Genomic DNA, 14,049 nt, shown 5'->3' on the forward strand with positions numbered 1-14,049 from the left:
TGGCACAACAGTTTAAGAAAGTGTACTCAAGAGTTTAGCAAGAACAAGAGCTGCACAGTGGCTCACAGCGCTAGGGACCAGGTTCGATTCCTGGCTTGGGTGACTGTGTGGAGTTTGCATATTTTCCCTGTGTTTCCATGGGTTTGCTCTGGGTGCTCCTTAGTGTCAGGGGGACTAGCTAGGGTAAATGCATGGGGTTATGGGGCTACAGCTTAGGCAGGTTTGTGGTCGGTACGGACTCAATGGGCCAAATGGCTGCCTTCTGCATTGTATAATTCTATGATTCTAAGAGGTATGCAGAAAGTCTTGATGAAATAAAGCAAAAAGATACACTTGAACAAAATTATTTGCGAAATAAGCATTAAAACTAGTGCAATGGAGAGGTAGTTAGCAGAATTCCTGTCACCAACTTTTACAGGATATTTGCTAAAAACTAGAGGGATTCAAACACTGCTAAAAATTCATGACAACCTGGAGGTGACAGACTGAATATCTGGATCTCAGATACTGGTTATCTAATGCACTAATTAAGCTTTATAGACTGATGCAGGTTTTGTGACAGTCCGACCCAATGTACGCGAAAAATGTAATTATCTATGTTACCCTGCGCTATCCTACCTAAAATATCCACAGTACATTATTAAACAAATGGGTCACATTAGAATTAAATTACAAACTTACTATATTAAAATTTGTATGAATATTGTGCATGCTCAACTTTCAGTTCCATCTAGCCCCCACTTTTAAAGACAGGCCTGAAAATGGGTTTAGCGATGTTGAAAGAGGTACATCCTCCCTTCCAATTGTCTTTCAACAAGAGTTTACACATTTCCAGGGCTCTGTGCATTTGCTTAAGAGTACTAAGAAAACTGGGGCCTTTTGATGTAGTGGGGTACTTCTGGTTTCAAGTCCCACTTCAGGACTTGACGGCAGTGGGAGTAGCAGTATTTGTAGCATGGCTGAACACATTGATTATCACCTTGTAAATCCTTCCAGTACAGAACAGCAGAGTTTCCTGGTCAGCCTCACTACAGAAGGCAATGCCAAGCATAATCATGGACCAATTCAATGGAAATCTAAGGTTGCCAGCATCCTCTTAGGGTATGGCACCTGAAGGAGGAGGAAGATGTACAAGTATCATCTAGATTAAGGATATTCCTTGGAAGCGTGTGTTCTCATTGACTGGCGTGCTCTCCATGGCACTGAAAGTAAGCAGATTGCACCAAGTTCTGTAGTATAGTTAGTTGTGTAGCTGTGAACAGGAAATTACAAAGGAATAGTGATAAATTGAGTGATCGAGGGAGTTTAATGTAGGGAAGTGTGAGGTAATCCATGTTAAATTCTAGAGTTCCGAAGAGAAGTCCAATTGGACTTGAAATGTTAGCTCTGGTTTTCGCGCCACAGAAGTTGCCAGACCTGCAAAGTTTTTGAAACTTTTTCTGTTTATATTTCAGAATTCCAGCATCTAAAGTATTTTTCTATCATTAAAGAATATTTCTAAATGGTGGGAGACCAGAACCTAGCCAGGAACACACTTTACTAAGCAGGGTCAAGGCTAATGGAACTCTAGCTTTTATTTCAAGATTGGAATATAAAGTACAGAAAGTTGACCAAAGCCTTGATCAGATCCTATCTGCAGTACAATGTCAGTTCAGGATGCCATATCTTAGCAATATACTGGACTTCAAAGTGTATCGTGCAAATTCATCAGAATGCCATCAAAATTTAAGATGTTTAAATTATGAGGACAGTTCACATGAACTTATTAAAATTCCCTTGGATTTAGAACGTTGAGGGATGATCTAATTGAAATGTTTAAAATGATAAAGGAATTTGATTGTTCATTGCAGGAAAGCTATTTCCTCTGGTGGGAGAATTCAGGACTAAAGGGTTGACTGTTAAAACAGAGCTAGCCAATGAGGAGTGAATCCACAGAAAGCTAGTGGAGATCTGGAACTCTCTGCCGAAAAGCTGAGAATGCTGGGAGAATTGAAATTTTCAAGGTTACCAGTGAGGTTAGCAAAAGATGTGCAGATCCATAGATTCCTGAAAGGTGAGAAGTGGGCTTGAGGTACAGATGAGCAATGATCTAACATAAAGGAACCAACTAGAGGGTTTTGTTTTCTTGTTGGGATGTGAGCATTATTGGCAAGACCAGTATTTGTTGCTCATCCCTGATTGCTATTGACAAGGGAGCTGAATGGACTGTTCCTGTTCCTATGCTGTTGGTCTGTGTATAGACTCCTCTCAGGAGGTTTCCATGGTCATCACTCTCACCAACTGCATGTCAGATTTGTTCCTCAATGTTTTCATTTCCTTTCCTCTTGTTGGACTATCAGCCCATCAGCACTGGCTGCTTTGCTGTCCCTCATCCGTGTACTGTCCCTCCTGGAGTCTAAAAGGAGAGTAATGATGGACTATTCAACTAGAGGATTGGGAAAATCAGAGCCAAGCCCTATTGTACCCTCTGACATCAACCTTTGTACTTCCAGCAGGGATCATGGATAGCTATTGGGAGTGGGAATTTTGGCTAATTATCATTTCATTAACAAAAGAGCACCAAAGGCAACGAAAGTATCCTCGCCAACCCTTTGGCAAAAATCCAATCACTATCAGAGTTACACTCAGGAACTACCTAATAGTCAGTTCTATAAGAGTGCCACTTCCCAATTGATGCACTGTGGGGAAATAACGTAGCAAATACTCAGTTGGGATGGCATGAGATGTTAAATATAGACCATACCTATTTTTAATGTGGACTGGAATTTCAAGATGCATTTATGATAAATATTCTGTATTCATATGCAACAGCACCAGTGTTAAAGCAGAAAGACATCTACAATTCATTCAGAGGACATGAAGGACAAAAGATCTGGGACAAGGTTGTGAAAGATGAAAATGGATAAACGAAACTAAATTGAAATGCAAGCTTTCTAAAATATTTCTTTCATTGAATGTCAGCATCGTTGGCTAGGCCAGCATTTGTTGCCCATCCCCAATTGCACTTCAGAAGATGGTGTGGAGCTGCCTTCTTGAACCGCTGGAGTCCATGTGACATAGATGCACCCAAAATGCTGTTAGGAAGGGAGTTACTGGTTTCTGACTCAGCGAGAGTGAAGGAATAGCAATTAATGCTCCAAATTAGGTTGGCATATGACTTGGAGGTATCATGCCCATATGTCTGATGTCCTGTCCTTCTAGATGGTAGATGTCTCATGGATTTGAAAGGTGAAAGATCATAGTTTTCAAAGGTGAAGGGTCAAAAGTTTGGAAGATGAAAGAGAGAATGTGGCCTGCTGCAGTTAAACTTTCAGGGCCAAAAATCAAATCATTAATTGGACACTGAATATAAAAGGGAGATCTGCCACCAATTAAAGATGCTGCAGGTTTTGTGACTGAACATGCAATGAAAAGTAAAATGCCTGTCTTATGTTGATGTTGTAGTGTGGTTCGTACCATGATCAATGGGATAGGCTTTCAAACCATCCAGTTCAAACAGGCGACCTTTAATGGGAACGTAACTGACAAAATGAAAGGCCTCCATGGTCCGCACAGCGCTGATTCCATTCTGTTTCTCTGGAAGATGCCGTGGCTCTGGCCTAGAGGGGGTAAAAAAGAGACAGTGAGACTCAGTTTCATGGAATAGCTGGGACTTGGCCAGGATTCCAGCTTCTCTCTGTACAGTTCACAATGACAAGCTGGATTTACACTCGGAAACATTATGCTAAGGTCCAGATTTATCTTACATTTGGGAGGCCAAAATGGAAGGAGAATAACCAGGGAATCAAGGGGAGAAGCATTTTTTATTCTATGTAAGCATTTCAGAGATAGACTATTAGAAATGGAATATGCACTTCAAAACCTCTACACACAAACATAATCACTTGGAAACACATTCCTCTTAATTCAAAAGCACTTAATTCAGACTATATAATTTCAACTTTTTCAAAGCCATACAAAACTGCATCAATTCTATCACCTAATTTAAGTAATTGGATAATTCAATTTCTTTATGCATGAAAAAAGCAAATTTGAATTACGAGCATGACACCAAGTCTAAATGAAAGATTTCCATAAGGAAGTCGCCACTTATGGGGTGGTAGGCATTGACTGAGTCTGAAGGACAGATTATGGGTAGTGGTAAAGGTCCAGCCAACTTCACTAGGTATGCTCAAACATCTACCTAATCATCTCTCTCTCTTTACACTAGTCAGTCCTATGCCACTGTGCTAGTTCCAGCACAGTGTCCATGTGACAATATTATTTTTATGATTTTGAGACCACATTCATCAGCAATAAATGACTTGGAAAGGGTAAAGAAATTACTTTTAAGATGTATGCTTGAATATATTACTAAAAGGCAGGAAGGCAAGATGCAAATATGCCAAGCTTTGAAGTATATCAAAGATTGTAAATAGTAAGCAACTTCTTTGGCACGTCTCAGTAACTGATGAATATGTCAGACCTATTTAATTAGGAGGCCCCTGGTTCAGGTATAAAGTAAAGCTTTGTCTAGTATACGTCCTCCCCTCTGGTTTAGGCCATAGGCAGATAAAAAGCAGAGGGATAGCCAGATTTTGAACAGGAAGCTGCACTGGTAAGCTTTCCCCAGGCTCTGAAGTGAAGGATGGTGGAAATTATTTAAAACTGCTCAAGACAATTCAGTATTGAGTGGAAACGTAGCATGTTTATTATTCTGCATCATTACACAAATGCAGGTTGTTCTGATTGAATTAATTACAGAGGATAACTGCTGCTCTGTACGTAAATTTGTTGTTTTATTAAATAAGCCAATTCAAAAGCTTTTTTCCATCCGGTCTTCGGTTTACAAATTTCTCTCTGAAGACTATGTTCAAATTGAAGAGACATATTCATGGGGCATGTGAAAGATATATTTTTTTCATATGTCAAGATGCGCACATTGCTCCATCCTTTGGTTATGTCATCTTATAAGGTAAGCAAGAGACATGGGAATCTGCTTATGTGAGCAACTGACGTAACTGGACCCATGAAGGACTTGCAGATGTTGGCCAACCTGCTGTTTTTCCAGCAGAGGTGCTGGTTTTAGTTAAACTGAACATTCACAATGCTATCCACCATAACATCACTAGACTACTTGACATAGTGTTTAAAAGGCACAAGATTTGCTGCTTGAACATATACAATGCATCAGGAACTTTTTATAGCTTTCACCCCTGCTGAAGGTACTGACTTTAGCTGAGTTCAACTGTCATTCAGTCACACAGCATCCACCCTGCCCGCTAAGTAACCATTCTCATGTAAATGAAGATAGCAGGCATTTCCACCATGGAGGGCATCACAGTAACAAACCTGATGCTGTCCTCAAACCTTCCCTTTTCATGGTCATCGAGGCCACTTGCAGCACCACTGGCTTACTCCAGTTAAGACCAGATACTTCAGTGCACAATTAGCATGAACAGGAATCCCCTGCTTTTGGTGAGGCTGAATGGTACATTTACACAAAATCAAATTGCATTCTTACCTGGCATGGCTGTTGTGTGCCTTCGCGAGCTCTGGAGCATTACCAATTGCATAGCCTTTACTCTGTGGAGTCAAAATGAATAGCCCTGGTCACTTGAGAATTAATAATGCAAAAGTAATAGTAGCTTCCAGCCCAATGATGCTTGATCCTGCTTCATTCACATGGCCAGGTTACGCAAGCACCATGTTGATTATGTGATCGTTCGGTCCCTCCTCTGGTTTTAGCTTTCTTGTCAAAGTCCTGACGTACTAATATATGTAAGCATTCTGAATGTTAAACCTAGAGAGGGATGTCAGCAAGCATTTTGACAATAGAGCTCAGCACAGGTGTACTTGATCCTATCCCCCAGTTGACATGTGCATTTTCTAGCACATTGCACTGGATAGCCATCAGGAACAACAGGATTCCTTGCTGAATTTCCCATTCCCTGATCCATGGTGTCTGCCTCTAGCACCATCTTAGCTAATCTAGGCAGACTAACTCAGTACTGTGGCACAAGAAGCAGACAATCCACCTCTGAGGTTTGAGGTAGAGTTCAAGTCCCACACCATGGTAGAAGCACTCATGACATTGTTCAACAGAATCTTTCCAACACAGAAAATAACCGAGGGCTGGGATTGAGTCCGCCTACTCTCTGCAACCTGACGGGAGCTGGCCAATTAATAGGCTGCCTCTGTCTTCAGCAATCAATTAGAGACTGCGGCTGGAACTGGGACATGGGCGGTTCAATGAAGACCCCACACCACTAGAAAATGGGCAGCCCCTGCTGCTGAAGGACATAAGTGCATATGATGGAAGCACTCTCGGCTGGCTGTTAAACATGTTTTAAAAATAAAGGTCCAGAGATGTCAAGGCCATCAATGTGGAGGAGAAAACCCTTGACAGGAATGAATACAGCTGTGCTATTTCAGCCTTGCAGCTCCATCATTGCGGGGTGAGAGAGGAAAATTAGATGGCCCTCCAAGGAGTTGTCTCCAGGTAGTCGCTGAGCTTCAGACTCATTAGGCAACGCATCAGATGTTAGGAAAGTTGCCTTGGCATGGAATAATGTTCCTTTGATTGGGGCCTTAAATGGAGCAGTTGACTGCCCGCCTCCATAGAACGGGCTATAGAATTTCCAAGGCAGCTCACATATCCAGAAGTGGGACAGCATCAGGGATCTGCGTTGACAGAGATTTGTGATACTTTTCTGGCCCCGCTTCAAAGATCTGGAAAGCTTCCCCTCCACCCCACCCACCACATTGTGTGCAGTGCAACGACTCAGGTAAAACTGCTGGAGAGTGTCTCACGAGCATCTGCACTGGGAACCAGCATTTTTTTCACAAATCAATTAGAAACCAACCTCTCCCTTCCCCCACCTCTGCCAAATGAAGTGAAAAGTCCTAAATCTGCAAACAATTACAGCAGTATTCAGTGAGTGTAACAAAACATATTTGCTGAGGACTGCACAATATTCAGCACCTTTCATGACTCCTCAGATACTGAAGCAGTCCACATCCAAATGCAGCAAGGCCTGGACAATATTCAAGTTTGGGCTGACAAGTAATATTCAAACCACACATGTGCCAAGCAATGATCATCTCCAAAAAGAGAGAGTTTAACCATCACCCCTTGACATTCAATGGCATTACCATCAGTGAATCCCCACTATCAACATTCTTGGGGTTACCCTTGACCAGAAACTAAACTGGACTAGCTGTATACATACTGTGGCTACAAGAGCACAGTCAGAGCACGTCAGAAGCTGGGAATTCAGTGGGGAGTAGCTCACCTTCTGGCTCTCCCAAGCTTGTCCACAATCGACAAGGCACAGGTCAGTAATATGATGGAATACTCCCTACTTGCCTGGATGAGTGCAACTCCAACAAAACTCATGAAGCTTGACACCGTCCAGGACAAAACAGCCCGCTTGACTGGTAACCAATCCACAAGCATCTCCTCCCTCTACCACTGATGCACAGTGGCAGCAGAGTGCACCATCCACAAGGTCCACTGCAGAAACTCACTGAGGCTCCTTAAAGGACACTTTCCAAACCCATGAGCACTACCACCTAGAAGGACAATGGTGGCAGACACATGGGAACACCATCACCTGGACATTCCCCTCCAAGACGCATACCATCCTGACTTGGATATATATATATATATATATATCATTCCTTCACTGTTGCTAGGTCAAAATCCTGAAATTTCCTCCCTATCAGCACTGTGGGTGTACCTGCACCACATGGACAGCAGCAGGTCAAGAAGGCAGCTCACCACTATCTTCTCATGGGCAATCAGGGTTGTGCAATAAATGCTGGTGTGGTCAGCGATGCACACATCTCATGAACGAATAAAAAAAGTTATCCACAAGCCAGTCTTTTATATGGTTTGGAACAGCTGAGGCAAATGTGGCAGCCGGTGCAGGCAACAAAATAAATACTCTGATTCATATTTTGACTGACTCCCAAAATCATCACCAACTGCTTAAGAAATCAAACAACTTTTAGCCAGAGTGGATATTCTCATAGTGAACCCATACCTCAGGGCTGAATCCTTTGGTAAAGTCCTTCATTCGGCTGAGAGTGGGACCCAACTCCACATTGTCGCAGTTCAAAAGGACGCTAAGCAAAGCGTGCGTCGCACACGAGTTTGGTATCAGCTTTGAGACAAGATCGGAAAAATGTAATTAGATTACTGCACACTTGAAGAAACTTGAGTTAATCCAGGTCAGTAAGCATGGATTGATAAAATATGTGGTCATGTTTGGCAAATCTTATAGAATTCTTCAAGGCAATTGAAGATAGATAAACAAAATGCAGTGGATGTGGATTTGCAAAAGGTTTTGGATAAGGTACATTCTCTGAAAATTATGGCACATGGAAATATGGGGAAAATGGATAGCAAGATGACTGAAAGACAAAAAGCAAAGTTGGGGTGAAGGAAGGTACCTAGGACTGGATTAACATCGTGATTGGGCTTCTATTGAGGCTATTTTATAGCAGACACATAAATGGACTGCACTTGGAAATTAGTCAAACAATACCAAGATTTGTTAGTGACGTAAAAAGCTGATAAAGACAATTGAAGGAATCATGGCAAATTAAGACAAGGATTGTGGAAAAACTGCAGAGGGAAAGAAATAGGCAGTTAGGTGACAGGAATAATTTGGACATAAAAACTTAGAGGTAATATGTTTTGAAAGCATAAGGAGGAGAAGTAAAATTTAACAGCAAGAGTCAAAGTGGAGTGGAGGAACAGAGGGTTCTTGGTGTGAAGATACACAAATCATTAACAGACAGTGGCAGCATAAGTAGTTCTGGCCACCAAAGACAAATACATTTGATATTCTAGCTAAATACATAGAACATAAAAGCAAGCAAATAATAATGTCCTTGCACAAGATGGTCATATGCTGCAACTGGAGTAGACTGGACAGTTTGGTGCATTGTAGGAAGGGCATAAAATTACGTGAAAAGGTGCAAAATAGATTCACACCAATGAGACAGGGATTGAAACAATTATGAGGAGAGACTTGAGAAGTCAGGGCCATTTTCTCAGATTCTAAGGAAGATGAGGTTATTACGTAGAAAATACAACAGGAAACTAGCCATCTGTATATTCCCTTCATCTTGGCATCTATCCTTCATGTGAGCACTCTGTGCCCGCCCTTTTTGTCTTATCCCTTTATTTCCTTGTCCTTCAACCACACATCTATTCCATTTTAAATGCTGGCAGGGTCAATGATTCAATCACTAATTCTGCTAGTGCGTCCTACAGCAGTATTATATATATTTTAAATTCATTCTTTTCATCTGATGTGGGTCTGGCTAGGACAGCATTTGCCGAACATGTCTGTTTCGTGCCCAATCTGGACAGGCGAACACGATAGTAAAGGGGGAACACGATGGTAAAGTTGGGCGGGCAGCCCATTAATTCAATTTAAATGCATGCAACTACATTTAAATCACCTTTACGCAATGGTAAAATCAGGCCCATTGAGTGATTTTATAATTGCCAATATCATGGAAATAAATTATAACAATTTGTACTAGCTGTTCAACTTTGTCAATCTCTAGTTATAAACCTCCGTTAAATCTTCTGTAAAGTGGATTTAGAAATTAATCATAGACAGGTTTAAAACTTACACTTCCTCCCTCTGAATTTAACCCCTCTTCTTTAAAGGCCCTGACTGTTGCTTGAATACGGTTCAACAAAGGTCAGGCATCGTTACATTAGATACCTCACCTAGTTGATCATTCTTCAATGAGTTTCATCAGGTATTATGACCACAAAAGACATCAAAGCAGTGACTGACAATAAAATCTATGCATGTACAATTAGCAGCAGGAACATTACCATGTAGCAATCAAAAGCAAGGAAAGGGCTGATTTTTCTCTTTCCAATCTGCAAACAATGATTCAGTTGCACTGACTGAATACTCTCATTTTATTTTTTTGAGGTGATTGCTCAAATATCCCAAAATTAACATGGTTCTTCACTTCAGCCGGAATGTTGCCAACATTGTAAAGCAGTACGGCAAAAACCTACAACTGCTTTACATTGGCTTTTTCCATTGTGGAACTGACTCATACAGAGCAGGAAAGAACCCAGTTCAATCCTTGGCCTGTGCTGACTCAGATAGGCTGAGAATAGGGTGTGACTACTAGCTTCCCTATTACTGGAGTTTGGAAGAGAAAACAGTTGGGATTCCTACTGAATTTTGACATTCCGATGATCCCTGCTGGGAAGTGTGTACATTAAGTAATGACAAGATTGAGTCTGGCCTGCCCTCTGTGCTCACATAGGCTGCTGAGCCTCATGTATACTTGTACATGCAAGATTTGAAGCTTCTAAAGGGATGGGATGGAGAGAAGGGGGAAGTGGAGAAGGCACAAGCTACTTTTTAATCTCTTTCCTTGGCAAATGCACAAAATCTACTTTGATAATATTTAAGAAACCACAGAAATATGGTGGAAGGATTTTCAACAAGTGCCTTCAAAAGGGAAATGCATAAATTCCTGAAAAGGAGAAATAAGCAGGACTTCTGAGAAAGGCAAGTGGGAATGGGACTAATTAGATCATTCTTTCAGTGAGACATGATATGCTGAATCCCGAGTCCATAATTCCAACTGTCCTACAATCCTAGTGTGGACAGAATGAGACACAACACTGGAAATGTCAAAGCTTACCTGGTGAGCAAAGAACATGTCATTAACAATTTCCTCATCGATCACTGATGTCTCATCTACCAGGGGTGTAACCTTGCGCCGTGATCTACGCTCTTCAATCCATTTGAACAGGAAGATAAATCCGTACACTGGACTGGGCATAAGAGGATAGGAATGGCACATTCAATATTATATCAACAATTTATATTGATGCTGTGCCTCTATGTAGAAAAATATTTTGGCATGTAATACAGTGATGCAATCAGACAAAAGTGGCTATCTAGTCACAGAAGGAAAAGTTGGAAAAAGCAAATAAAAACTTGATCAATAAGAGATGGGTATTAAGGATAGACTAAGAAGGAGACAGAGAGAGATGGAGCGGTAAGGAACTAAGAAAGTTAGACAGCAAATTAGAGAGTTAGGGCCTAGGTGATTGAAGTTATGGCTGCCAATTTAGAACAAACTTGAATGGAGATGTCCAGGGTGGGGTTTGTAATGTTGGAAGTTACAGATAGAAAGAGGCACATCTGTGAGGGATTATAATTATAAAGACAAGAATTCTAAATTTCAGTCATTGGGAGCTTGCATGCAAGGTAAGGTCTTGGGAAGCCTGAATGTGCTGTGAGTAATGCCACAGGCAACAGTTTTTGGAAATTTACTGACTGTGGAGAGTGATCAGCTACCATACAAGCATTGGAATAGTTGTGTCTGAAATAATAATTAAGTATCACAGGAGCACGTTTTGTTACAAAGTCACCTGTTTGGAAACTCCTCATAAACACTATGCAACAATGATTGAAGCCATCACACGTATTGATACTTACCATGTAAATTGAGTTGACAGAGGATGCTCTGTAATACAGTGTAAATGGGCTTCGCCACTGTTCAATCTACTGTTTATGGTAGAACAGTATGCCCGAGTACGTAGTTGCTTCAAAAGTTGTGTATGCAACTTCAAAGTAATTCTTCCCAGACCAAAAATGAGGACAGCACCAGGGAGATTGAGGCATCCATATGACTAGGATTAAGTAGGATAGCAGAGTACCTCTGACGCACCTTCAGCCCAGCAGTTGGAAGCAACTCAAGGAAAGCTCAACAATGGGAATGTTGATTACCTGACAGATTTATGCCCAGTTGCACTCTCACTATTCTAGGCAACTACTGAAGCAGATGTCAAGCTCATCTATGATCTGTGTGAAACAAACACAGAATCTGAAGCTCTCTACACCTCGATTTTAAAATTGTCATTTGCTTTAATTAAGTATATTGGTACTAATATGCCATAGGAGGAAATAATTCACACACATACCAATACAGTTTCATATGTGGACACAATAGATAGTGGTTTTGCTACTGGACTAGCAATCCAGAGAATGTGATCATTTGTTACAAATTTGATCATGGCAGCTTGAAAATGTGAAATCAGGTAAAACTGAAATAAATAAACAAAAACTGAAGCCATCAGATTCTTGTGAAAACCTAAATGGCTCATTAGTATCCTTCAGGGAAGGAGGTCTGTTGCCTAAGTTTGATAGCAGAGTACAACAAACAAGAACAGCAATTTATCATCACCAGCTGCCCTCTGAAACAGCTCAATATGTATCCAACCACGACAATGAAAATACAGGTCTTTAAGGAGAAGGTCCCCCATAGCCCTCTCAGGACAACAATGGATCCAGAGTGATGCAGCACATGGACAGCTTTTTGGAAGAGCTACACAATTTAGTCCCATTCCCCTACTTTCTTCTTGTGGCCATGTATAATTTTTCTACGAAGGATTTGTCCAATTATCTTTGAAGACAGTGCATTTCAGATTGCAATAATTCAGCGTATAAAAAAAAAGTTTCTTCACATCATCTCTGGTTCTTTTGCCAGTAACCCCTATGGATACTGACCCTTCTGCCACTGGAAACTATTTCTCCTTATATTCTCACGATTTTGAACACCTCCAACAAATTTAGTCCTTGCTTTCTCAAAGACAACAGCTCCAAGTTTCTCCACATATCCAAGTCCCACATCCTGATTTTTCTACAGCATCTATTTTACACCCCTACCTAGGCCTTGACATCCTTGCAAAACTGTGGTGGTTAGAATTGAACATTATATCCAATTAAGTTCTATCTAAGGATTTGTATACAATGGTTCAGCATAGCTTCTTTGATTTTGTACTTTGACTTCTTTAAAAACAAAGATTCCACATACCTTTTTAACAGCCTTCTCAACTTGTTCTAACACCTACAAATATTTTGTGCATGGACTACCTGTACTCTCTGTTCCTGCACTCCTTTTAAAATTTTGCCAATGATCGCAGCGGGTAATAAATTCTATGCCCACATCAATGTTTTTTTTTTAATCACAGTTGTTGTATTTGTAACTAGAATTACACATTTGGGGCAGCACGGTGGCACAGTGATTAGCATTGCTGCCTCACAGCACCAGGGTCCCAGGTTCAATTTTGGTCTCAGGTTACTGTCTGTGTGGAGTTTGCACATTCTCCCTGTGTCTACATGGGTTTGCTCTCGGTGCTCCGGTTTCTTCCCACAGTCCAAAGATTTACGGGTTAGGTTGATTGGCCTTGCTAAGTTGTCTGTTAGCATCAGGGGGATTAGCAGGGTAAAATGCATGGGTTGCGGGAATAGGACCTGGATGGGATTGTGGTCGGTGCAGACTCAGAGAACCAAATGGTCTCCTTCTGTACTGTAGGGATTCTATGATGATTTCAAAATGCCACGTCTGGATGACAGAATTGTAACTGCATATCAGTATGCCTGGCACACCATTATCCAAATTCTTCGTGAGAACACTATAATCCACTTTACAGGAAATACAATACCCATTAAAGCACGCCTTTTTCATCCTCTCATAGATCAATGCACATAGTGGTACACCCTTTAAAGCATACATCTCACTCACTCTCACAGGAGATTACACAGGTAACCAAAACTATTATCCAATCCAGTGCAAGTCTGTTTAAAACCTACAGTCTGGAAAAGCTCAAGCTCTACTTCTTAAATTCCACTGGTCCTCATCTCTCAATTATTACAGATAATTGCTATCTTAGATATTGCCAAAACAGTTGTGGTCAGGATAATACACCATAAAAAGGTGAAAGGTACAATGACTATAAAACACGAGAAAATGTTAACAGTCACACACAGGTCCCAGGTCAAAAAGGCTTCACAGAGGGAGAATCCATCCATTGTGTTCTGCCCCTTTAGACAGGTCCTAATTCAAGTCTCACATCTGAGATTCTTCAGCCACTTACTTGGGAAGAGTAGATATGGTTTCCCATTGCCTTCCTCCTAGTTTTTTAAAAATCTATCTTTGGAGGTACCTTCAACCAAGACCAAAGAGCTCCTTAATGACAAGTACTCAGTAGAGTGCCAACCCAGT

General features: G+C 41.1%; 1 protein-coding gene across 1 annotated transcript in view; it reads right to left on the bottom strand.

Annotated features, from left to right (window-relative positions):
* The window catches only part of bap1 (BRCA1 associated deubiquitinase 1), a 65,995-nt gene that overhangs the window by 22,109 nt on the left and 29,837 nt on the right, over window positions 1-14,049 (bottom strand). Inside the window, exons 4-7 of the mRNA XM_080184273.1 lie at window positions 10,678-10,810; window positions 8,028-8,147; window positions 5,504-5,565; window positions 3,457-3,599 (exon numbers count right to left, since the gene is read on the bottom strand). Of these exons, the coding sequence (XP_080040399.1) occupies window positions 3,457-3,599; window positions 5,504-5,565; window positions 8,028-8,147; window positions 10,678-10,810 (458 nt within the window). The remainder of the gene's footprint in view (window positions 1-3,456; window positions 3,600-5,503; window positions 5,566-8,027; window positions 8,148-10,677; window positions 10,811-14,049) is intronic.

This window comes from Carcharhinus amblyrhynchos, chromosome 3 (assembly GCF_965287045.1).
Source record: "Carcharhinus amblyrhynchos chromosome 3, sCarAmb.v2.hapA, whole genome shotgun sequence".
In the NCBI taxonomy this organism is placed as follows: domain Eukaryota; kingdom Metazoa; phylum Chordata; class Chondrichthyes; order Carcharhiniformes; family Carcharhinidae; genus Carcharhinus; species Carcharhinus amblyrhynchos.